At 39.3% G+C, this 26,880-nt stretch overlaps 1 protein-coding gene across 1 annotated transcript in view; it reads left to right on the forward strand.

Annotated features, from left to right (window-relative positions):
• The window catches only part of WIPF1 (WAS/WASL interacting protein family member 1), a 61,916-nt gene extending 42,626 nt beyond the window's left edge, over positions 1–19,290 (forward strand). The window contains exons 3-8 of the mRNA XM_070934517.1: positions 5,105–5,234; positions 7,112–7,276; positions 9,822–10,592; positions 12,392–12,616; positions 15,300–15,413; positions 19,031–19,290. Coding sequence (XP_070790618.1) covers positions 5,105–5,234; positions 7,112–7,276; positions 9,822–10,592; positions 12,392–12,616; positions 15,300–15,413; positions 19,031–19,086 — 1,461 coding nt within the window. The 3' untranslated portion in view covers positions 19,087–19,290. The remainder of the gene's footprint in view (positions 1–5,104; positions 5,235–7,111; positions 7,277–9,821; positions 10,593–12,391; positions 12,617–15,299; positions 15,414–19,030) is intronic.
• Positions 19,291–26,880: the final 7,590 nt, after the last annotated feature.

Raw genomic sequence — 26,880 nt, forward strand, 5'->3', positions numbered from 1 at the left:
CAGGGCATGTAATTAAGTGCACAGTAGTCCAACCCCCTGCTCAGGCAGAAAGCCCTATACCATCTCAGACAAGTGGCTGTCCAATCTCTTCTTAAAAACCTCCAGTGTTGGAGCATCCAAAACTTCTGGAGGCAAGTTGTTCCACTGATTGTTCTAAGTGTCTCCTTAGTTCTAGGTTGCTTCTCTCCTTGATTAGTTTCCATCTGTCCTGCCTTCAGGAGCTTTGGAGAATAGGTTGAGTCCAGTCGTGGGTTTCAAATTTTTTTACTATCGATTCTGTGGGCGTGGCTTAGTGGGCATGGTGTAGCTTGGTGGGCGCGCTTGGTGGGCATGGCAGGGGAAGGATACTGTAAAATCTCCATTCCCAATCCAGGGGAAGGTTACTGCAAAATCCCCATTTCTTCCCGATCAGCTGGGACTTGGGAGGCAGAGAATAGATGGGGGCGGGGCCAGTCAGAATTTTTACTACCGGTTCTCCGAACTACTCAAAATTTCCACTACCGGTTCTTCAGAACTGGTCAGAACCTGCTGAAACCCACCTCTGATTGATTCCCTCTTCTTTGTGGCAACCTCTGAGATATTGGAACACTGCTATCATGTAAATATAATAGAAATTTAACACAACAACAAAGCACAAGAACATTGTGCAAAATTTACACTGAAGATGGGAGATAGTGGTAGGAAGTAAAATATACTTTAGTTAAATTTTGAACAAACTTGAGTCAGCTTTTAAGACATTTGAGAAAATTTAAGCTGTTTCATCTTACCCTTGCAAATATTTTCATATGTTTATATTAAATTTTATTATAGGCTATTATATTTTCTGTTAAGAAAATATAGTTTAGATTTTCTAGCACTACACAGCATATTTTAAACATAGGTTGCAAGTTTAAGAAATTGGAAATAGCTACACAGCTGTTTGAACTGGCAAATGAAAAATCTTCAAGTGGTTTTAATAAAAAGTATTGTAATCAACAATTTTGCTCCTCTACAAATAAAGCCAGGAAATCCTATGAGATTATCCACTAATCTAAAAGTGTTAGTTTATAGAAAATAAGTTATGCAAACATGTCTTTCCAAATTAGCAATTTTTTAAAAGTGTAGCTTCCTCACAGGCTTATTTGTACTCGAATTTGATTGTCTGCTTTCATTTAAGTCCCTAGACATTCAGAGATGGATGTGTAACTGGGCTGGGCGTATTTTTACTATATTCTTGTTTGTTAGTTAGTAAGTTTATAACATTTATACAGCTGCCCTTCTTATATAAAATTGCATCTTTAGAGGCCACATATCTGCCATTTATGCTACATGCATTTTACTTCAGGAAAAGAAATTTCCAGAGTTAGTTAATTAGCTGAGCTTCTCATTCATAAATACTGATCAGTCTAGAGGTATTCTCATTCTGGAGAAGCAATGTGATACCTATATACCAGAGGTGTCAAACTCAATTTCATTGAGGGCCACATCAGGGTTTTGTTTGACTTCAAGGGGGGCGTGGCCAGAGTGGGCGTGGCCAGCTCAACTTCACTCATCAAGGCTCCGTTTTCAGCCATGACAGCCTCCTGCTCCGTTTTTGCTGATAGAGGGTGCAGGAGGCCATCATGGCTGAAAACATAGCCCCGGGAGGCTGCACGCGACCTCCCCAAGCTCTGTTTTCGTTGGCAGAAGGCTACAGGAGGCCGTTGTGGCCAAAGACTGAGCGCAACCTCTCCGGCTCCATTTTCGTTGGCAGAGGCACAATGGGCTGGTCCTTCACTGTTTCCAGGGCCAGATCTAAGCACCCTGTGGGCCGGATGTGGCCCTTAGACCTTGAGTTTGACACCCCTGCTATACACCAAAGCACAGAAAAAGAGTAAGAAATAATAAGCCAAGCAATTTGAAGGCATGATATAAAAGGAAAGAAAAGGAATCTATTTAAATCTAGTTTACACCAATACATTTCATTATATTGCTCCAGTGGTAAAATCCAATTTTTTTTACTATCGGTTTTGTAGGCGTGGCTTGGTGGGCGTGGTGTGGCTTGGTGGGCGTGGCAGGGGAAGAATACTGCAAAATCTCCATTCCCTCCCCACTCCAGGGGAAGGATACTGCAAAATCCTCATTCCCTCCCCACTCCTGGGGACAGGATATTGCAAAAACTCCATTCCCATCCCACTCTGGGGCCAGCCAGAGGTGGTATTTGCCAGTTCTCCGAACTACTCAAAATTTCTGCTACCGGTTTCCCAAGCTACTCAAAATTTACCGGTTCTCCAGAACCTGTCAGAACCTGCTGGATTTCACCCCTGTATTACTCCACATATTTCTGTCCTTCTTTCCACCATGTCTCTGTACCACTTCATGTATTGTCTTTTGTTATTATTTTTCTCACCTCCCCCTTTTTGAGGATGTCATTAGTTCATTCCCAACCTGACTTTCTTTTATCATGTTAAAAACAACTGGTTTAGTCTTTAATACATTCATTTTTAGAGAAAAAAAACATTTCTTTTTTGCTTCATAGGATCTATTTAATGTTTGCTGCTAATCATTTGAGTTCTTAATCACCTACATAGCATCGTCTCCCTACAAAATGGATATACATCCACGTTCCCAACTCACACAAGTCTAATATCACCATGAACATGAATGTACATTTAGCCGTAATATTAATTAATCTACTGGGGGGAAATGACTCAGCCTTGTCTTTCACACTGCTTAGAGTTGAGCCATTGGTTAAGTATTCAGTTTATTCACCTTTATTCCCCTGAACAACATACATCAGCCTACATTCATCTACATATTTGTGCAAAATATTTCATTCTTCCAGCTGATTCATTTTTGTAATGTCTTTTCTGTGTACAATGCAACTTTTTCATATCTATATACTTCTCTATAACCTTCCGAAAGACAAAAATCTGGTGTGTATAAATCATTGTCCCAGGCTGAATACATTGATGGCTGATGCCAAGCTTGGCTTATGCCTGTGATCCTACCATCAGATGTAGGTCTAGGACAGTGATAGCTAACATTTTTGCCATTGTGTGCCGAAAGTGGGGGGAGCGCAGGGGGCCGTGTGCGCGCGTGCGTGCTCACGCCCTTAATTCAATGTGCTCCATCCCCCCAAACTCCCCCCGCTTTTGGCACACGATGGCACGATGAGCCCGGTAGGCCCGTTTTTTGCCCTCCCCAGGCACCAGAGCCCTTCTAGGAGCCTGGGGAGGGCAAATATGGCTTTCCCCACCCCCCTGGAGGCCAGAAGGCCAGAAACAGCCTGTTTCCTGACTTCTGGTGGGTCCAGAAGGCCTGAAAATTAGCTGGCCAGTGCGCGCATGCGCGCTGGACCTAAACTAAGGCAACGCTCGTGTGCCTACCGATATGGCTCCGCATGCCAGCTGAGGCACGCGTGCCATAGGTTCACCATCACTGGTCTAGGACAGTTCTTCAGTCAATTCGTCATGGAACAACTCGTCATGGCCAATTCTTTGTGGGACAATTTGCCATGGAACAAGAGTTACATTAATATCAAAGGAGTTGTGGAATATAATCATTAAAGAAAGGATGTCAAAGGAGGGACAAAATGAAATGTGAATGACAAAAATTAAAATAATTCTAAAATAATTTTAAATAATTAAATTAAATTGTTGAATTATTCTGCGGCGAGTTGTCTGGTAGCGAGTTGACCATGGTGAGCTGTCCTGTGGCGAATTGGCTGTGGTGAGTTAGCCGTGGTCAATTGGTCGTGGTGAGTTGGCTGCAGCGAGTTGTCCCATTCCAATCAGATGCTGCCCTATCAACCATGATGCTAAAAAGTATCCACTGGAACGAATCCTTAAATATCATTTTTCTTTATCTTTTACTGTGTATTCATCCATCTTTTTTATCAAACCATTTACCAATTTTTCTTGAAATGCTGTTTTTGAAATAAATTATCGGTGCAACCTCTCTTCATATCATTTTCCATACACATATGCAGCCAAACATTGTTTGATGAATCTCACTCCAAACATGCATTCTGAAATGATACATTTTGCTGTGTGATGGTAAGATATTTAAGCAGAGGAAAATAAAAATATTTCAATACTGGTTTTTTTTTGGAGTGAAGCTTGGCAAATTTCTTCTTCTTCTTCTTCTTCTTCTTCTTCTTCTTCTTCTTCTTCTTCTTCTTCTTCTTCTTCTTCTTCTTCTTCTCCTCCTCCTCCTCCTCCTCCTCCTCCTCCTCCTCCTCCTCCTCCTCCTCCTCCTCCTCCTCCTCCTCCTCCTCCTCTTCTTCTTCTTCTTCTTCTTCTTCTTCTTCTTCTTCTTCTTCTTCTTCTTCTTCTGACATTCTGTACTCCTTGCTACTGAGAAAAATGGCTTGAAGTCTTTCTAGACTTAGCTTGACTCAAATAAGTCTTTAGCTTTAAATTGCTACTACTTTGAATTAGTAACTATGATTCAAGGCTACGTGGATTTGTGGAAAGACATGATAGTTTTAAAGATTTCTTCCTAAAATACATAAAAAGCCAAAATGTTAGCAATTGTTGTTGAACAAGATGCAGAAGTGGGTTTCAGCAGGTTCTGACCAGTTCTGGAGAACTGGTAGCAGAAATTTTGAGTAGTTCGGAGAACCAGTAGTAAAAATTCTGACTGGCCCTGCCCCCATCTATTCTCTGCCTCCTGAGTCCCAGCTGATTGGGAGAAAATGGGGATTTTGCAGTAATCTTCCCCTGGAGTGGGGTGGGAATGGAGATTTTACAGTATCCTTCCCCTACCATGCCCACCAAGCCATGCCACGCCACCAAGCCACACCCACAGAACCAGTAGTAAAAATTTTTGAAACCCACCACTGACAAGATGTAATATATTTTCTTCATCCCCAGGCTGTGCTGATGGAGAGTAGGCACACTAGGTAGCACTGTTGATATCAATCAGAATTTGGAAGTTACTCCATTTAACCCAGCCCTCACGGAATTGTAATTTGAAAGGTATAAAATCTGATCCAGCTAAGTGTTTCATGGATGTGCAAGCAACAAAGCTCTATAGGAAATCATGAAGCTCTGATGCAAAAAAACGTGCTGGTTTCAGGAAGAAATATTCTGATTGAAGTGCTTCTGTCCTCGTTCTAATATTTTGTATTTTTACTTTGCAGGCAAACATAGAGAAGCCTAGTTTGAATAAATCAGAGCAGGCAGGACGAAATGCTTTATTGTCGGATATTTCCAAAGGGAAAAGGCTGAAAAAGGCTGTTACCAATGATAGGAGTGCCCCAGTTCTTGATAGTAAGTATTTCCTTCTAGTCAATGGAATGGCTGAGCCTGTGAGCCTGAACTCTGGAGGCCTCACACCTTCCTTCTCAGAGGCCCCCTGGGTCTTCTTGTCCTGGCCCTGCCTCCTGCTTTGGAAAAGTCCCTTGATAGTTGTCTCTGCTACCATCTGTCTCCCAGGGATACGGTGTACTTTCCCCTAACCATTGATAATTTTAAAAAAAGCATTGGAGAGGAACTTCTTATTCCAAGTCATAAAGACTCTAAAAAAGGAATATTAGTCCTGCACCAATGAAGATTTGTATAAACGGTTAAAATATACTCAATTACAGAGTTTACATAGAAAACAAGATAGAAAATTTAAACATCAAGAGGGAAATAAACAACAGTTCTAATGCAAATTCCACCTTGGCCTTGTGATCTGTTTCTTCAGAAATATAACCCTCTTCAAAAAAGATATTTTATCTGATTCAGTTTCTTGTACTTCCTTTTTTCTTGAAAATTACACTTTAATCTGAACTCTGAAGAACAATGTAAAAGCCTTCATTTCTCAGCCTCGACGTTCAGCAGATTTTAAAAACAAACAAAAATACTATGCCCTGCAGGACAAATAAAGCATTTCTCCTTCGACAAGATGTGGATGGAGATATCTAAATTGGCACAATAGCCATCTATGGCAGGGGTGTCAAATTGGCGGCCCGTGGCTGGATACGTCACATGTAGGCCACACCCACCCCAGCTCTGCAAAGGCAAAAAACATTGTAAACCGTCACGTAACGCGATCAAGTTTGACACCCATGGTCTATGGGAATCTGAGCCTGCACTCTGTGCATTCACAACAAACACTCCAATATATGAGAGAAATATGGTTTTCAGTTTTCTCAGAACCAGTCTGTTTTGCCTTTCTAGCAATAAAAATATCAAATATGTAAAACTTGAAATAATTTATATAATAACTCCCTCAGTTTCCACGTGTGTAACTGGAAGTTCCAACCATTCCTCTGTCTTTAAAGGGCAGACCAATGTCACCTAACAGAAACAGAATGAAAATGTCATTAAAAGAAGAAGACAAATATAGCCTTTACATTTTAAATATCTGTAATGCAACCATTTAATAGTGAAACAGGTAAACTACCCAGTTGTTCATATCATAGAAAAACAGCCACATAAATAAAAAGAAGAAAATGCTCCCAGCAGACCACAAGATGTTGCTGGTCTACAATAAATAGGATTTCTCAGTCCCAAAGTCCCAGTAAAAAGATGGGAAATTTTCTATTATTATTATTGTTACTACCATTATCATTATCATCATCCTTAAAAGATATTAATTGGTTTGAATTATCTCTGAAATATAATTCTAAAGCTGACATAAAACAGAATTTCCTATTTTTTACTGAAGTAATTTATTCTAAGATCGAATCAAAGAAATTCTGTTGGTGTTCTTAGATTTCCTTTTACCTAGAAATAAATGCCAGTCATTAATCTGAAGTTGTGGGGAGATTTTATTCATAACAATCTATATGTAGCCATTCCAAGGACTTCAATTTACATGATTTCCAGCATTCATGATGAAAGATTAGACTACTAGCTGAACATTATGAGAATTGAAGTCCAACAAAGCTGCAAGGGACCGGATGGGGAGAGGTTAATGTGGTGAGTTAGCATCACAGACTTAAATAAATAATAATTGCTGTACACTAAACTAAACTTCTATTAACTAAAAATTCTTAATTAATATGGTTATGATATAAAGGCTTGGAGTCTAAAGCAATTTTCTGTTTAGGGACAGGGTGGTTATTATTTAATTTAAGCTAGATATAAATAGCCAAAGTACGGTATTTGTGGATTCAGAATCGTGATTTAAGAACCCTTCAATTTTCCTCTCTTTGCAGAACCAAAAGGGTCAAGTGGTGGCGGAGGTGGCAGCTCTGGTTTCTCCAGTGGTAGCTGTGGCAGCGGTAACAGCGGTAACAGTTATGGTGGCGGTGGACCTCCTGGCTTAGGAGGATTGTTCCAAGCAGGGATGCCAAAACTTAGATCTACAAACAGAGATAATGGTAAGGAGGAGGTGTGCTATCAAGGCAGCTGCATTCCTAGAAACACAGTACCTTGGACTGACTATACTTAATACTATTAAATCTGTGAAGCCAAAAACTCAAGAAAACATTCTTCTCCTATCACAAAAGAACAGTGGTTTCTCTCAAGCAAGATATTTAACTTCCTGTGTGCTGCAGGCACAACAAGGAAGGGGCCTTGCATCATTTCCGAGCTGAAAAAACCCACAGGTTTGTCTCAAAGTGCCACAAGAGTCTTCGCTTTTGGTCTATGTTGAGTTATACAGTTGTTAATAGATCATGTGCACTTGAAACTGAACATTGTTCCTTTACCCGACCCTAGATGTTCTTGGCACAATTGCTGGGTTTTTTCCCCCCTTTTTGTTATCAGGCGTAGAAGTATGGAAACAACACATAAATCCTTTTTTTAAAAAAATGTTGACTCAGTATTCACCACTTAGGCATGTCTCCACTTGCACTTAACCACAGTCCTAATATGCCCTGACATTTTTTTTTTCTCTGCGGGGTTCCCATGGTGCTCTCCAAACCCTTAATGGCAAGGTTAAGCCATCTATAGCTGTTATGTAGCATTCCCCCCACCCCACACACAAACTTGAATGATTATGTGGCATTAAGTCATTATTGATTCTTGGCAAGATAGACTTCCTCTATGACAATCTGTCCCTAACCTAGTCCTTCAAGTCTTCAAATGAGGCACCCATTCCTACTCTAGAGAGCTAAGTCCTCACATAATATGTCCAAAGTCGCGTAGTTTAAGGCTGGCCATTTGCATCGACATTATTCAAAGTCAACTCTAGATTGTATGAAATCTATTAGGTTTTATTGCCCATTACCATGGAGGAAACTAGAAATAGAGGTGGCAGTTGGAACAGGGATTGGCAGTGGGAACAGCCTGTCTTATGCCATTATAGTTTTCTGCTGACTCAAGGGTAGCTAGAAAATACTTTTTAACTCAGTTGTGTGGAAAGGTATTAAGCCAAGATCACGTTACTTTTTTTCCTGCCTCTCCCCTATCTAGAGAATCGTATTTAGTTGCTCCATTGCATTCAGGTTCTTGCCTATTCATTTTATTCATCAATAATTTATACCCTGCTTTGCAAAGTTCAAGATGCTAGCCATGAAATTTTTCTGTTTTATCTATACAATAATTCTGTGAGCTTGGATAAGTGATTTGTCCAATTTATCAATCAACCCGAAGTCCATCAATTCAGCCCCATAATAGTGTATTCTCCAGGCTGCACTGATTTATTTAATAGGTTGGAGTTATATAGTATATTAGTTGGATTTGCATATCAGACCAAACCATAATGCTGGTTTGATTTGGATTTAGCATGTTGTATATAAAATCTTAATTTTACTTAATTTTACATACTTCATTGTAACTTAATGAAGTATGTGCAATGATTTAGTATGACATGGTTTAGTATGACATGTAGACCAGTCAGGAAATTGTGAAAGTTAATATAATAATAATTTTCCATTAGGCTGTCTTTTATTTAATTGTTTTCATTATGCTGGTATCAAATTTTGGAACAGCATGCCTGAAAAAGAGTGATATGTTTATTTTAGTTATTTAAGATGCTTATTCACCAACTCTCATTTTAAAAAGTCCAACAGCATTTTATAATAGCAGTATAAAATTACAAGATGGCAATATATATATATATATAAACAGTGCACAGATTTCCACAAAGCAATATGCATTGTACCACATGATTTATTGTTTTCTTGACACTTCAATACATTTCTTGGCCAGAGAATATAAACCAGGGAGTTTACAGGAAGACAGATTTGTACCTTCTTTGTTTGCAAGCATATGAATGAAGTAGCACTGTTAAAATACCTAAAGTGCACTTTGAACAAGTGGTGATATAACAGTTGTTCAAAGCCAGCATTATCTCTTATGTCAAAGCAGCTTTTTATAGATCTTCCTTTTAATCTCATAGCACTTAACATGCCAGAGTTTCTTTGAGAGGTTGCCTGTTTTCCTTCAGGAAGTTTAGGAATAGTCCAGAAATGCCTTTGCCCTTCCCTCTTGTTTTATAGTATATTGAATGTAGAAGTTTTCTTCAAGAGCTACAAAGCAGATCTAATTATACTTACTGAAATTAACATAGAGAGGGTAATAACACGAAATAAATGGAGCCTCGTTCAAATACGAAGTGAAAACTCTTATACAGTTGTAGATTTTTTCTCTCTCTAATCTGGCTTGTATTAGCCGTTCCTGGCAGCAAATCAGCTTTTCCAACCTGATAACTTCCAGACGTTTTGGACTGTTACAAGCCCTAACATCCACAATGGCTTTTGGGCTCAGGATTATTGGAATTGAAGTTCAGTATGATTGGAAGTGCCTGAATGAGTAAGATTGCCAGTTGGATATATATTAAGAGGAAGGAGCTGTTGCTTTATATTTCCATCTTTTCAACATTATAGGTCAAAATTGATTATACAAAATCCCCCAGATACAATTTATTTCCCCTTCTACACACCTCTGTACATGGATCTACTAATTGCTTTCTATTTTTAGATTCTGCAGGAAACAAAGCTCCAGTGTTTCCACCAGGAGGGCGAGCAACATCCGCAAAGCCTTTTTCACCTCCAAGTGGAGTAGGCAGATTTCCGGGTCCTTCTGGACTAAGAGCTCCAGTTCCAGAGCCACAGAGAAACCGAATGCCTCCCTCAAGACCTGACTTTGGCTCCCGGCCTGACACGGGTGCTCCTCCTGTGCCAAATACTCCAAGACCTATTCCATCTAGTCTGTACAACAGGGGACCACCCCCTGTGCCCGGGGCCAGCAGACAAGCGAGCTTAGGGCTTACCCCTCCACCTTTCCCAGGTAATAGAAATTTAGGGCCTGGAGGATCCATTCGACAATCATCACCAGTTAGTCCTCCGTCTCCCTTCTCAAACAGGCCTCCTCTCCCTCCAGTACCAGGTAGGCCAACAGAAGATAAGACACCTCCACCATTACCTCCAAGTGGAAACAGGCCATCTTTTGGCAGGGAGGCTTCCCTACCACCTCCCCCGCCCCAAAACCATAAACCACCAATTCCTTCCACACCACGGCCACCTGCAGGATCTCAGGTACCTCCTCCTCTTCCCCCAAGTCGGCCAGGCCCACCTCCAGTTCCACCGGCATCTGGCGGAAATGATGAAATGCCACGGCTTCCTCAAAGGAACCTATCGCTAGGCTCTTCTCAACCTCCATGTCTGCCTGGCTCCAATCGTCCTGGACCTCCACTTCCCCCCCCAGTTGAGAGACCACCGCCTCCTGTAAGGGACCCGCCTAGCAGATCAGGTAAGATTATCTGAGCAAAAATTACTACAAAATGTAAAGCCATATTCTGAATGCAGGGTTATGCAATATATATATCCATACATAAATAGCGTGAGGGCAAAGGGTGAGGGACAGAAAAAGCTGCTACCAAGAACATGGTCATATGAAAAAAACAATGAGTCCACGGAAGCCATGTAACCTAACAAAACCCTCCCTAGTTATCACAAAGATAAAGGGAGGAAGAGAGAAGCAAATTTATACTTGCAAGATTTGTTATGGCTTTGCAGTAAAAAATACTAATCACCTATATGGCATTGGATTCCTAGTCTGATCTACCTGAATATGGATGGAGGGATGGGATGGATGGATATTGTTCTTAATGTTCTCTGAGCTTGTTTCTTTGCTGATTCGTTATTGGGCCAGGTAACAACATGGAGGGTGGAATTCACTAGCTGTATATGTGTAGTAGCTTGTCGTACCAGCCTTGATTGTTCTTTTTTATCTGGTTCCAGTACTTGCCTATCTGACTGTTGGTTAAAAGATGTGAAAAGAGGGATAAGAGGGTTTAAGTCTGTTTGCCTCTTTTCTTCATCTTTTGATTGCTTTCTTTCTGAAATGGATTGTAGGCAGTGCTTATCTCAGTGTTTTTGTTTATGACTGCTTTGTAGGAAAATTCAGCCTCCTATAGGAAGAATTCCTCCTTTAGGAATTCCCTTGCATTTTTGGATTTGGCTTAGTGTAGGATACATACTGTTTTCTAACTGAAACTCTGGCTGAACTTTTCAGCATGTTGTAAACTTAAGATACGTGATAGTTATGTCTTATGATTGCCAGTTGATGTTCATGGAAGCTTTCTCAAACTGAGAATTCAATCTCTGCCTCTTTGCCCCAAGCAGAATTAGATATATGTGTGTGTGAGAAGCTACCTAGGAAATAATCAGACGAGTGGCAGGAGCCCCCAGGCTTAATGATTGGAGAAAGAAGCTTAGGAAATTTAGGAAGAACCCACCTTAATGGATTAAGCAATTTAAAATGGCAACCTTGTACCTTAAGGCTTGCAAGATTCTGTTGATGTAGCCTTACAATAAAGTAGAATGATTTCATCTAGTTGTGTTCCCTGTCTGGTTTACCTGGGAGGGATAATGGCATTTGCTTATAGCTTATGAGAAAAATGGGTGTGTTTTTCCAAAATAAGGCACTGGAGTGGGGGCTTGTTTGGAGGTTTGAGAAGAGTGATTGGCTCTGGCAAAAATGTACAGTCAGTAACTACTTTTTGTTCAGGGATGCGGTGGCTCAGTGGCTAAGACACTGAGCTTGTTGATTGAAAGATTGGCAGTTCAGCGGTTCGAATCCCTAGTGCTGCGTAATGGGGTGAGCTCCCATAACTTGTCCAGGAGTGGGTTTTATTTACCTTTACTACCGGTTCGCAATGGGGCTGCACCCATGCGGAGAAGCTTTCTGATGACATCGAGGTCGGTGGGCAGAGCCTCCTGCCGGCTTTACTACCGGTTCTATAGAACCGGTCCGAACTGGGGCAACCCACCACTGACCTTGTCCCAGCTTCTGCCAACCTAGCAGTTTGAAAGCACATAAGAAATGCAAGTAGAAAAATAGGGACCACCTTTGGTGGGAAGGTAACAGCGTTCCGTGTGCCTTTGGTGTTTAGTCATGCTGGCCACATGACCATGGAGACATCTTCAGACAATGCTGGCTCTTCAGCTTTGAAATGGAGATGAGCACCGCCCCCTAGAGTCGGGAACGACTAGCACATATGTGTGAGGGAAACCTTTACCTTTACTTTTTGTTCCCATTATTTTCAGGATCTCTCCCTCCACCCCCACCTCCGCTAACCAGAAACGGAAGTACTTCCAGGGCACTGCCAGCTACTCCCCAGCTTCCCTCAAGAGGAGGATTTGAAAAACCCAGAGGTGGGGCTGTGCCCCCACCTCCTCCTGACAGGCCAGGTTCTGGAGCACCCCCACCCCCTCCTCCATCACTCCCGTCATCTGTCCTCCGAAATGGCTTCCAGGATTCATCCTGTGATGGTGAGTGATGGTATTCCTGTTTTGACATTGTCTGAATGCCTAGTTTCCAATCTGTCAGTGGAATGGTGGAAAAATATGATTTGTGAGCCTCACACGTACAATAGCAGGTATGGAGAGTCTCGCTATACAGTTGGAAGAACTTTCTTGCCTTCTGGAAGGAACTCAGCATTCCTTAGAGCAAGAGAATAATTTTCCATATACACTGGACTCTTGCAGACATAAAAAACCAGAAGGGAAATAAAGGGTCCCAATTATTGAGGCTTCTGGGGAATCAACTTGTCTTGAGTTTATAGGAGAAGAAGCATAAACAGATTAGCGATTAGCCACCATCCTGTTCATTTTGGTTGTTCATCTCCAATTTATATTTGGACGAGGATTTGGAAGAGGGGATAGATGGGGAACTCATCAAATTTGTGGGCGACATCAAGCTGGCAAGAATAGCCAACACTCCAGAAGATAGGCTTAAGATACAGAAGGATCTTGACAGACTTGAACATTGGGAGCTATCTAACAAAATGAAATTCAATGGTGAAAAAAGTAAGGTTCTACATTTAGGCAAGAAAAACAAAATGCACAGGTACAGTATATGTGGTATCTTGTTCAATAGTAGTAACTGTGAGAAGGATCTTGGAGTCCTAGTGGACAACCATTTAAATATGAGCCAGCAGTGTGCAGCAGCTGCCAAAAAAGCCAACACAGTTCTAGGCTGCATAAGCAGAGAGATAGAATCTAGATCATGTGAAATGTTAATACCACTTTATAATGCCTTGGTAAGGCCACACTTGGAATACTGCATCCAATTTTGGTCGCCACGATGTAAAAAAGATGTTGAGACTCTAAAAAGAGTGTAGAGAAGAGCAAGACAGATGATTAGGGGACTGGAGGCTAAAACATATGAAGAATAGTTGCAGGAACTGGGTATGTCTAGTTTAATGAAAAGAAGGACTAGGGGTGACATGATAGCAGTGTTCCAATATCTCAGGGGCTGCCACAAAGAAAAGGAAGTCAAGCTATTCTCCAAAGCACCTGAGGGTAGAACAAGAAGCAATGGGTTATCAAGGAGAGAAGCAATCTAGAACTAAGAAGAAATTTCCTGACAGAACAATTAGTCAGTGGAACAACTTGCCTCCAGAAGTTGTGAATGCTCCAACACTGGAAGTTTTTAAGAAGATATTGGATAACCATTTGTGTGAAGTGGTGTAGGGTTTCCTGCCTAGGCAGGGGGTTGGACTAGAAGACCTCCAAGGTCCCTTCCAACTCTGTTACTCTGTATTATATATCTATCTCAGTTCTTACTTCTCTACATAAACCAGTCAGTCCAGTTATTTGGCTTCAGATTTACACAAAAAAAAGGAAGTGAAAGTATAGAATAAACAAGAGAGCAGTAGCAGATTGGACGAGACTTCAGATTTACATGGCATATGTTCTTCTGGCCACCTTCCCTTTGCTTGAACTTTTCTTGCTTATTCTGCCATCTCCAGAGGACAGAAGCAGAAGGACCAACCATAATGAGCTGGATGGTGGCTAATCACGGATCTAATTATGCTTCTTCTCCCATAACCTCAAAGCAAGATGGTTCCCTAGAGGCCTCTCTGGTGGTATTTGGGATCATTTATTCCCCCTCTTGCTTTCAACACCATATTAGCAAGAGTCCTGGTGTTTATGGAAAATTCTTCTCTTGTGGAGTTCTGGAAGGAACTCTCCATTTTTTCCAGAATGCAAGAAAGCTCTTTCAACTGTATGGCGAGAGGTTTCCATATCTGTCATTGTATATGTGAGGCTCACACATCACATTTTTCCACCACTCAGTTCATATAATAATCAAAGGCTAGTTATAAAAAAATACTGATTTTTTTTATAAGTAAAGAATGTTTCATTTCAATGTAAATGCAGATGATGGAGGGAACAAACCTTTGACCACCTTAGAATTTATATAAGTCCTTGTATTTTGCATCAATCTTGCTAGAGATAAGAACTATAAGAGAAGCTGAGCTTGCCTATCTGGATGAGTTATATTACAGAACATTATTGTTGCAAAGATGTTAGAAATGTTTTGATGAATAAATAGCAGATGTTGTAAGCTCGCATGTTGTTAGTAATATTTTTATATGGTTTCATGACCAGTGCCAGGTTGATTTTAGATATATGGACTGGGTGAAGTTAATGAGAATGGAAAGAGGAAGTGAAATGAATTTACTGTTCTTTTCAGTTAAACATATTTGTAATAATATGAAAGTCCTGTTTAAAACAAATTAAAAGTATGTAAAATCATGAGACAATTTAAGGAAAAAATTGATGCATTCAAGACATATTGGATGTCAGCCTACCCTGAATCAAAGGGATGTACAGTATTTATGTTGGAAAAATAAAGTGATTTGAAGCTAAAGATGTTCCAATATTTGGAAATATAATGCCACCCTCAGTCTCATGAAAAATAGTCTCATGAAAAATAAGCCCAACTATGCTAAACAAGATCTATTCACATTTGGATGTACGCCCAGTTTAAGACTGGTTTACAAAATATACACTCTATTGAATAATATGTCAACAATCCAATATTTTGTAAAATGTAGTAGTCAGTTTTATGGAATGCTCTTGAATGAGCCTATTAGTTGAGATTTGTATTAACATGATTTGTCTTATGTATGCACTAATGTTATACAATTCCTTTATGTTTATCTAGATGAATGGGAAAGCAGATTTTCCTTCCATCCTCTGTCTGACTTGCCACCTCCAGAACCATATGTGCCCATGAACAAGAGTTATCCTAGTAAATTGGTAAAAAATGACAATAGAAGTAAGTATTTTTTTTCCTTTAGAAAGTAGATTTAATAGTAGCGTACTTGGTGAATTATTTCTGAGTTGAAAATATGTGAAACATTTTGAATGCTCATCAGATACTCCATAAATATTAAATATAATTATTTTTTGTAAGATCATGGAAAGAGTACCAGTTAGCTCAACAGGAGTGGCTCAGTTCTGCTCTCTTCCCCAATGAGTTATTTCAGTGATCCAATTGGATAGTCTGGTAGATTGCAAGGTAAGTCAGATAGATAGGCCATATATTACTCATAAGCAGGGATGAAATGCTCCCGGTTCAGACTGGATTGCCTGATCCAGTAGCGATGGCGGCAGGTGGTTCGGAGAACCGATAGCAAAAATCCCTGCGCCCCCCCAACATGCCCAGCTGAGCCGCACAATCATCAGAGGCTTTTTTTTTTTTACTTTTAAAAGCATTTTTTCTACAACCTCTTCCGACGAAAAAATGCTTTTAAAAGTAAAAAAGAAAGCCTCTGATGATCGCGTGGCTCAGCTGGGATCATCAGAGGCTTTTCAAAGCATTTTTTTCTGCAACCTCTTCGGCCGAAGAGGTAGTAAAAAAAATGCTTTGATAAGCCTCTGACGATCCCAGCTGAGTTGCCTGATCGGCAGAGGCTTTTCAAAGCATTTTTTTGCAACCTCTTTGGCCAAAGAGGTTGTAGAAAAATGCTTTGAAAAGTTTTTTTTTAAAAAAAGTTGGCCACGCTCACCCAGTCATATTACCCCACCAGCACCAAGTCATGCCCACAGAACCGGTAGTAACAAATTTCATCCCTGCTCATAAGTGCCAGTCAGGCCTACCTCAACCCACCTCTGTTTGCTGAAAAGGCAGATAGATACCTCCCGCCAAGATAAGCAGCGAAAGGTGGAGAAACAACATTGCCCTGATTCTCTGCTGATCTGCTCCTTCTGTAGATATTGGGGAAGGAAGAAGCACAAACCACTAGCTGTGAAGAAAAGATAAGCAAGCAGAAAATAAATACAGATAGCTAGCAAATTTTTATTCAATGAAGTTCCTCTACCTTCAGAATTGTCAGCAGATAGAATGACTATTCTTCGTCTAGTGATTCACTCTAATTCATCATCATTTTACATCGGAGGTGCATCAGAGGGCACAATAATAAAATCTTAAGGGACTAGATTTTAGAAAAATCTCAACGTTTTCACTGTTGAGAAATGATAATGTCATATTACTCTCATGCATCATAAAAATTATTGCTTAGTGCTCAACATAGTGTTTAGTAGTTAAAGCATCAGGCTAGAAGCCAGGAGATTGTGAATCCTAGTTCTACCTTACACATGGAAGCTAGCTGGGTGATTTTTGGCCAATCCTCCTTTCTCAGCCCAACCTCACCAGGCTATTGTTATGGGGAAAATGGGAGGAGGAAGGAGTATCTTGTGTGTTCACCACATTGAATTATTTATAAAAATAATAAAGGTAGGATACAAATAAATATTCTAATTGCAAAAATATGCTCTTTATCTATAACCTTAAACAGTCATTTAATCAAAGTTTAATATTAAAAGGTTATAACCTACAAAATATATTCTGGGCCATAAGTGCTTATACAAACTATTGTTTTTCCTTTCACATTTCTTCTCTTCTGAAAAACTTAATTTGTCTTCCTTTTTGGGGTGGTGAGAGGGGTTAGCTATAATGCTGCATTTAAGGGTGCCATAATTCTGCCATGCCAATAGATGTCTCTTCAAGATTTTAAAAACCATGATAGCCAAATCTTGAAAGGCTGACTAATTTGAATGTTTAAATAATTTATTTTTAATGAGATTGCTTTTATATTTGTATAGCTTAGAACTATGATCCCCAACCTTTCTGGCTTGGTGGCCCAGGGGGGAGGAAAAAGAGATGGTTCTGTGTGAGTGGCATTTGTGCAAATGGCGGGCATGCACATCTGCCCTTAGTACAAATGGAGCTTCGCACATGAGCGTGCCTGCCGCTCGCTCAAATGAGCTGCATGCATGCGCGTTCACCCCGAGGGGTGTGTGTGTTTCTACTTACCTTTACTACCAGTTTGCAACGGCTGTGCATGCACGCTTCTGCACATGCGCAGAAGTGTTCTGATGACGTTGGGGGTCAGTGGGCGGAGCCTCCCGCCGGTTTTACTACCGGTTCTATAGAGTCGGTCTGAACTGGGGGCAACCCACCACTTACACGGCACAGTTCCGAGCAGGCTAAGGCCAGTAATCAGGGAACCCCTGGCTTAGAACATTGTATGGAGTTGCATGAAGGGGGCCTATTCCCTGAAAAGACTGCTATCTGCAGAAGTGTTCCATTTTCATCAGAATGGTGAAAGTGTCATGGCATTACAGTGTAGATTGTAATGTATTGTAGTTCTTTCTTTCAGTGTAGTTCTTTCTGCGCCAACTCAGAAAGCTCAAACTGTCAAAGAGCTGCTGATACAGTTCTACAGAGGAATTATTGAGTCTGTCATCTGCACCTCTATAACTGTCTGGTTTGGCTCTGCAACCCAACAAGACAGACACAGACTTCAATGGATAATTAGAACTGCAGAAAAAACAATTGCTACCAACCTGCCTTCCATTGAGGATCTATATACTGCACGAGTCAAAAAGAGGGCTGTGAAAATATCTACAGATCCCTCACATCCTGGACATAAATTGTTTCAACTTGTACCCTGAAAACGACACTATAGGGTACTGCACACCAGAACAGCTAGACACAAGGACAGTTTTTTCCCGAATGCCATCACTCTGCTTAACAACTATTTCCCACAACACTGTCAAATAATGTACTAAGACTGAATTACTATTATTCTTCCTTACTAGTATCTATCTCTTCCCACTTACTATAACCATGTTGCTTGTATCAGGGGTGAAATCCAGCAGGTTCTGACAGGTTCTGGAGAACCGGTAGTGGAAATTTTAAGCACTTCGGAGAACCGGCAAATACCACCCCTGGCTGGCCCCAGAGTGGGGAGGGAATGGAGATTTTGCAATATCCTTCCCCCAGGAGTGGGGAGGGAATGGGGATTTTGCAGTATCCTTCCCCTGGAGTGGGATGGGAATAGAGATTTTGTAGTATCCTTACCCTGCCACGCCCACCAAGCCACACCATGCCCAAGCCACACCCACAGAACCAGTAGTAAAAAAAAATGGATTTCACCACTGGCTTGTATCTTTCAATTTATATTGTTTTTATTTCTTTCCTAGTACAATTTGATAGCTTATTAGTAACCTTAACTATCACTAAGTGTTGTATCTTTTTATTCTTGATGAATGTATATTATTCTCCTTATGTACACTGAGAGCATATACACCAAAGACAAATTCCTTTTCCACACTTGGCCAATAAACAATTCTAGACTGCCCTTTCATATATGTGTGTAATGTCACAGTGTGCTTAGAGAAGGGGCAGCTTTTGAATGCTGAGGCTGGAATACTATGGAACTTCTGCCTCCCTAGAGATGCCACCATTGCTAACCCACAAGCTGTAATTTTACCACTTACCAAGATATTTTTTTTCAGAAATTCCTGTATGTTTTTCAAACCTGTTTCCAGGTTTTGATAAATCTGTCAGTAAAAGATGACTGTGAGGTTTGCTTTCTCTTTCTTTAGGTGGATCCAGTCGCAGAGAAAGAGGTGCTCCACCACTTCCACCCATCCCACGGTGAAGTGGGCTTCTAATCCTTTTCAGGATGACTGTTATCCTTACATGTTCTTTGAACCTCTCCACATGTCACAATGCTCCTTCTCCAACAGCACTTTTGAGCACAACTCCTTACCTTTAGGTTTTTTTAATTTTTTTAATTTTTCCATTTAATTTGGTGAAGCTGAAGGACTTGCTTTAAATGGCCTGCCTACGTTGGTTTAGATACAGGGTGACTGAGATCTTATTCCCATTTTTTGGCATTTAGTTCTACTGATACTAGTGGAACTTGCTTCCAATAAAATGCCAAAGTATCCTTACCTTGAAAACTATCTTCAAAACTTCTTGGAAACTATCATTTGTTGCAGTTCTGCTCAGCCTTGTCATCAACAAGGAGAGAAAAGCTGCCTTGGTTTATAGCATAACATTCTTAGATGTAATTCTTGGAGATGAAAATCTTCCCTATTTCTATGGGTGGAAGTTTGGTTCACTTTTTAAACTGTAATCTCTGTGAGATTACTGATCAATTTGATCTGGCCCATTTGGCCATTAAAAAAAACCGTGTGGCACAGTAATTGCTACACTCCACCTTTAGGAGGAGATTGGGATAATTACGTGACATTTTCTCAGGCAATCTGTTTGATCTGTAATGAATTGGAGTCTTTCAGAGACCAAAAGAATGTTGCCATCGAGATTGCTTATAACTTCCGTTACAGCTTTCACAAACGCATCTCAGGCTAGCTGTTGGGCTCAATTGGATTGAAGTGGAGAATTAAAAAAAGAAAAATACTGGGCACTCAGTCATTAGGTTGGGATGATTGAGTGTCATTGTCATCTTGAGGATTACACCATCACTTCACTAATGGTTATACTATTAGAGCTCCCTTCTAAGATGTATCGTAACCCAAAGCTTTCCAATAATATGTAATGTTTACTATAAAAGCCTGTATTTTGATCCGCGAAAGACAGATACTCAACAATTATTTAGTGTATCCAAGTATCAGAGAATGCCACTATGATTTCTGTAAAAATTTTTTGCTAATATCTATATGTGCTGGACCTCCATTTTTATTATGGTACAAGTTGATACTTTTGAGTATGGGAATTTTTTACTTGGCTTATATGTGCTTCAAACAGCTTTTCTTTTCTTTTGCGTGGCAGCTATTAATCAAATATCCAGCTATATGTAGGAAATGTCTAACTATAGAAGAAATTCAATTGAGCTTTTTACAAGCTCTCATTAAGTTTTCAACCTGGGCTCAGAAGAGTTTATTATTTACATTCTGATTTTGCTGCGATGATCATTCCTTTCACAGGATTTTCCTTACCTGAAAAGGTGCAAGAGAAGACTTCGTTATTGAGGGTTGGGACCACATGGTTTTGGAATCCTGCCTGTTAATAAATGGATTTGGCAATTTGCAATGTTTATTTTATCTAGCTGATATCAATTTATGGCAAGAATCCTTGCAGAATTATGATTCTGTATTGAAATTCATGTGATAAGCTGCCCAGAGTGGTTTGATGGTGAGATGGACATCATATAAATTTAATAAATAAGTACCGGTAATAATAAAATAAAACAAATACAGTTTCTACTTAGGGGAGGTAAGTTATGAAGATTTAATTTCCAGGATCTCGGTTTTATCTGCCTAAAACTTTGCAAGGTAGAGGCAGGAGAGTGATTTTTCAAATGATGTTAGCAGCGTCTATAAAGGAGGTTTTTAAAAAATCAAGATGGCAGATGCTGAGCGACGATGTCATGAGATGGGAAGAAGCAGAAATATTGATGAATCAATGTGTTTAATTTAATGTAAAGCACAACAGAATTGTGGAAAGGTGAAGTAAGATCTCTTTAGTCACATACATGAAAAGTAAACACACATATTTGAGGAAAAAGTCTGAGGATACACTTGAAAGTGTTCACAATGGTATTTGTATTAGTGGCCTTATCAGCAAAGATACACCTTTGTGTAGTTCCTGTTTACGGTAAAGATAGAACTAAAGAGAGCAGAGAATATAACATTGCATTTTCTGTGAGTGAGTGAATGTTGTTTTTAAGTTTACTTTTTGGGATTTTTTTTTTAGTGTTGAGGTTCATTCTTTGAACCCCACTTCTGTGATGGAATTGGTATGTAATGAATACCTTTCAGGATCCAAAACCTTTACCCACACAAATTTTGCTATAAAATGAGAGATTTACATAAACTATAATCAGAAATAGGTTTCAGCACTTTTCAGGGTCATATATGGTCTAGAATTATATTTTTCAATGGACTTTTGCCCTATTTGTATATACTTAATTCTGACATTCATACGGATGAATCATTCCAGTTTCAGTCTGATTGCCATTGTACAGTACACGTGTGTGGATTAAAAACATGATGAACAAAAAATAATTGAATTATTTACATTTTGTTGCAGAAACTGGAATATTTGTTTTTTGTATTACCCAGATTTTTTTTATATGCTGCAAAGTCTCTGCATCTTGTATGTGTAGTTTGATCGTCAATTTATTTTTTGTTAGCATATAAAGGGAATGTGGCAGAAAGAAATTCCAAATTCACTGCAGTTGCAGTAGTTAATATAATAGAACCCTTTGAGCTAGAAAAGTTGGACAAACCGATTTATCAATGAAAGGGCCTGTCATACTTGTACTCTTATGCTAGTAGATTAGCCATTATAAATAAAGTAATAGAGCACTGCTCTTCTGCCAGTAAATCAGGATCAGTTTTCTTTAACGTGCTTTCTGGCTCCAGTGGGCTGTCAATTCCAAATCTCATATCATTCAACCATCTTGACCATGGCTGATTAGAAGTAATGGGACTTATAGTCCCAACACATCCAGCAAGAACCAGTTTAGGAAGAAACTACTCAAGATATGTGAAGAAGTATAGTCAGCCAGGAATAGAAAGAGCAGGCAAATAATAAAAATACCTGTACTCCGCTTAATTATTTTTCCTTACTGTGCTTAGTTATAAGCACATACCAGATAATATTGCTTACTATAACTACAGTTATTACTACTAAATAGCTGCCATCTTTGTGGCATTTAGAAAATTAGTTTTTTTTAACCATTAATCAGTCAAAGAATTAACTTGGCAAATTTACTTCTAGTGCAATAAAATCTAAAATTCCAACCAAAGCCTTAACGTGCAGATGTGGCCTTCAGAGAGAAACATGGTCTTCTCTCTTTCTCAGAGGATAATTTGTTAGCACTTTATCTTCTATAGGAATCTTCCTCAAAGAATTTATGCTAAATACTGTAAGAAAATGTTTCAAAGGAGAAGAGATTTGTTTTGGTTGTGTAAACCACCTCTTTTTCTTTCACCAGATATATTTTAAAAACAACATGTTTAACACATTTTAGTATAGATGTTTTAGAGTACATATTTATTTATGCACGATAAGCAAACAGGGGAAAAAATAAAATCAGATTTTCATCCCTGGTGCCTTAAAACAGCTTGGTGCCTTGAGTCTAAATGGCAGCTTTGAAAAGAAACAAGATCTAAAACTGATTGTCTCCACTGTGAATTTCAAATACAACATTTATACTTTATCATGTGTGATATTCAAGCAACATACAACCCACAGTATTCACTATATAGCATCTTACCTTACTGTACAGAAATACAATATAATGAATTGCAAAAGACTTACCAGACTGCAATTTTAAGATCTTTATTCTAGCAGTATCTTGGATGGATGAATTCATGGAAATTTGAGATGGATGTGTTTAAAATTTGAAAAAAGCAAAGTTTAAATCCTGTTCATATGAATGAATCAAATCATTTGTGAAATAACAGGATATGCATTTTAAATATATGATCCATACCCTTCTTATAAAATTGCACATAAATCATGGAATAGAACATGCCTATATTGTAAATAAGGTTGTTTCTATTTGACTTTAGGTTATTAACATGCTTATCTTAAAGTACATGAGAAACTAAATGGCAAGTGAATTTCTTGCATGTACAAAGGAATAAAAATTAAAATGATTTAAAGGTTTGTCAGATGCAGCTGTATTTGTGTTTGTTATATACAAAATGTGGGTTGATAACCTTTATGGTTTAGAATCTCATTATTAAGTGGCTAGCAAAGCACATATACTTCAGTGCAGTGGTGGGATTCAGCCAGTTCACACCACTTCGGGAGAACTGGATGTTAACTTTCTGAGCAGTTTGGTGAACTGGTTGTTAGAAGAAATCATTAGGGCAGAGAACCAGTTGTTAAATTCTCTGAATCCCACCACTGCTTCAGTGGGACTGTATACACCATGGGTAAATTCAGTGCAGTCCTCTTTGATAGTGCCAGTTCACTTATAATATCATTCTTCCCATCTCTCAGAATTGTATGATCTCCACCAAAAAAATTTATTTAGCTGTTTAAGAAATTTAATTTACATATAAAATTTATATGAGCTTAAGATTCTACTTTTCATTTTAAAACATCTACCAGTCTGGTTTTAATAAAACTCTTTTGAGTTGCCTGCTTCACATTTAAAACTGACCACTAGATGGTGCTCTTTTGTTTGTTTTTAGTTAGATCTCTACAATGGAAAAGTAGTCCTTGCTTAACAACCTTAACTGGGACCAGGGACTCCGTTACTAAGCAAAGTGGTCATATGACCATCTCATTAGCAATGAGGCCTGGTTGTCTGTAAATAAATCACCCATTAAGCAAGACATCACATGACCATGATTTGTGAATCCCCCTGTTGGCTTCTCCAATGACTTAGCTTGTCGGAAGTCAGCTGGGAAGATTGAAAATGGCGACCACGTGACCATGAGGGCTGGTCATCACTTCAGCGCCAATGTAGCTTTGAACAGTCACTAAACAAGTGATCATTAAGTGAGGACTACTTGCAATAAAAATTGACAGCATCCAATTTGCTTATTTTGAAATCCGTAAGGCAGACCTGTGACAACTGAATGACACTTGGGCCTCAATTAAATAAATGGCAATTTGTTTAAAATACACCATATATATTAACACACTCTGCTTAATCTTATGGAATACAGTTAGGTATCTAAATTCAAGCACACGTGCAAATACACCCACCCATAAATACAATTCAAATTAAAATATATATAATGAAATCAAATGCAAACTAAAAAGTATACAAATTTTAATTAAAATACAATTCAAAAGCTTGGGAAAACAGGTGGTCACCTCATGCCAAAATGATGCCAATGTGGGCACCAGTTGAACCTCTTTAGGGAGGAAATTCCATAAATGGGGTACCTCTACAGAAATAGGCCTCCCCCTTAGGGAGGCCTACGTCACCACCTTTGATGGATGGATCTGCAAGACGATCCCCATTATAAGATTTCAAGATTCAAGGAGGTATATATGTGGGAAAAGGCATATCCTGTAGGGGCATAGCTCTATTTAGGGCTTTGAAGGTGAAAAGCAGCATTGTGAATTAGGGCTGGAAACAATTAGCATTCAACATAGATGGAAAACACTGGCATAATATATTTGTATCCATCAGGCCCTTGAGTGGTCTAGACTCTCTGTTTCGAATCAACTGAGGTCCCCAGACTGACTTAAAGGCAGTCGTACAAACAACATGTTGCAGTAATCCAACTAAGAAGTTACCAGAGTCTGAATAATCCCTGTTAACTGATTCTGCCCAGGTAAGGTCATAGATGTTAAATATCAGTTGAAGCTGATACCAAAGCTACCAAGGTTACTTCAAGTGACAGTGATGGATCTAGGACTACACCCAAATGCAAACATGCTCCTTTAGGGCAAGTGCAAATACTCCAGGACTAGCAGGACACCACATAAACACATTATCTTCTCTGGACTGAGTCTCCGTTTATTGGCTCTCATCCAGTCCATTACCCCAACCAACCACTGATTCAGGCACTAAATTGTCTCACCTGAGTTAAAGGAAGAGCTAGAGCTTGGCTTCATCTCCGTACTAAAGATCTTTCCCGGCAATGGCAACTGGGGTGGGGGTCATCTCAGCCCACATTTCTGAGCGACTTCTCCCAACTATTTTATGTAGGTGTTAAAAAGATAAGAAGTCCTGAAGGATTCCATAACCCAACCACCATGAGGCAAAGAGTAATCCTCTCAGTATCACCTTTTAGAAATAGTCATCCTAAGTAGGAGAGGAACCACTTTAAAACAGTGTCCTCAAAACCCAACTTCTGACAATCAGGATCCCATGGTAAATAGTGTGGAGAGTCTCCAAATGGTCCAGAAAGATCAACACAACTGCACTCCCCATTTTTCTCCAACACAGTGTCATTCCCACAAAGCAACCAAAGATTCTTTCTATTTCATAGCCAGTCTTTTAAACAGGATTGAAATGGGTGGAAGAAGTCAATTGCACACAAGAGACCGTGGAACTAATGAATCACCATCCATTCAAACACCTTGTCCAGGAGGAACAAGGTCACTGGCCTTTTCAGGAATGGCCTACTTAATGCCACATTTAGCTCTAGATATAAATTAATATTTTAAAAAGAGGGTTAATATATTTTTTTAGTGTTTAAAGGTTTATGTCATCTAATTGTTAAGAGTCTTAATAACCTTCAGTGAATACTGGTAAGCACCACTGTAACATAATATAATGTATGATAGTTGTGTTTTACAATACATTTTTTTTTAAAAAAAGAAGGGCCTGATCACTGCCTCTTTTAAAGAGGGTGGAATTGTCTGCCAATAATTGCAAATGTTTTATTGAGAGGTAATTGAATCAAAATAATAGCTTTTTGCAGATATGGAGTCTAAAGTGCGCAATATGTTTTTCTAAAAGGTTTAGAGACGTAGGCTGCTCTGCAGCTTGTCTGTTGTAGCAAAATAAGTAGGTATTAAAATACACAGCAAGTACCCTGTGGTCATAGTCAAAGCGCTGGGACACAGAATTTCGTCTCAGCTTATTTTTCCACCTGACCTCCCTATACTCACTGCCACACTGTAGCACCCCTCAATCAGCCTCCCCAACCCCAGTGTGGCACCCCCATACTCCTTACTTGAACTCCTTCACTTCCTGCTGAATGACCCATGTGTTTAGAGTTACAACAGCAACCAAGATTGCTGGGATTGTTACTCTAATTGTGGTCATAAGTCAAGGACTACCTGTGTATTTGCTATGAATTAAGCTTTTGTTTACTCCTTCAGGTCTCTATAGCAATATTGAGTTACCAGTATATATATCCTTGTCTGAATAAAATGGGAAAAATGGAAAATTAAGCTTTAAATATTAATATTTAACAAGGAACTTCACAATTTTTGGATGATACAAGGCATTACTGTATTGATAAGCTGACAGACATATATAGGATAATTTAAAAGTTGGAACTGGGGGGGAGCTCAGATTAAGCCAGGAGGGAAGAATTTTTCAATTTTATGCTGGTTTGCTTGTTTCAAACTGAAACTTGAGATGTGTTAATTTCTTACTTTAGTGAAAGTGGCCTTTTAGAAAACTGCTGAAGGGCAGTGTTGGCTGACTGAGAAAGATAAACACACATTATGCTGCTAAAGTAGATATGAGATTTGGCATCTACTTTAGACAACTAAAGGTAGCGACTAAAGCTGAGTGTTAAAGTGGATATTTGGCAACAACTTTGGAATGAAGTGTTCAGATATCTCATATTAACAAATCAGCAATTCACCAATGGATCTTGAGTACATTCACTATTATAATCCTAACATGCAATTAATTCCACAAGGACTTTTCATGTTTATTGGATATGCTACTAGAGAATGTTTTAAAAGGATTGGCATGATGTTAAGTATAAAATGTTGGATGGAACTTTTACAATCCCACGATTATTTCATCTTGGTTTTATATTTTACTAAT

The sequence above is a fragment of the Pituophis catenifer genome, unplaced genomic scaffold (genome assembly GCF_029215685.1).
Source record: "Pituophis catenifer annectens isolate HBS135680 unplaced genomic scaffold, rPitCat1.0.hap2 SCAF_1, whole genome shotgun sequence".
In the NCBI taxonomy this organism is placed as follows: domain Eukaryota; kingdom Metazoa; phylum Chordata; class Lepidosauria; order Squamata; family Colubridae; genus Pituophis; species Pituophis catenifer.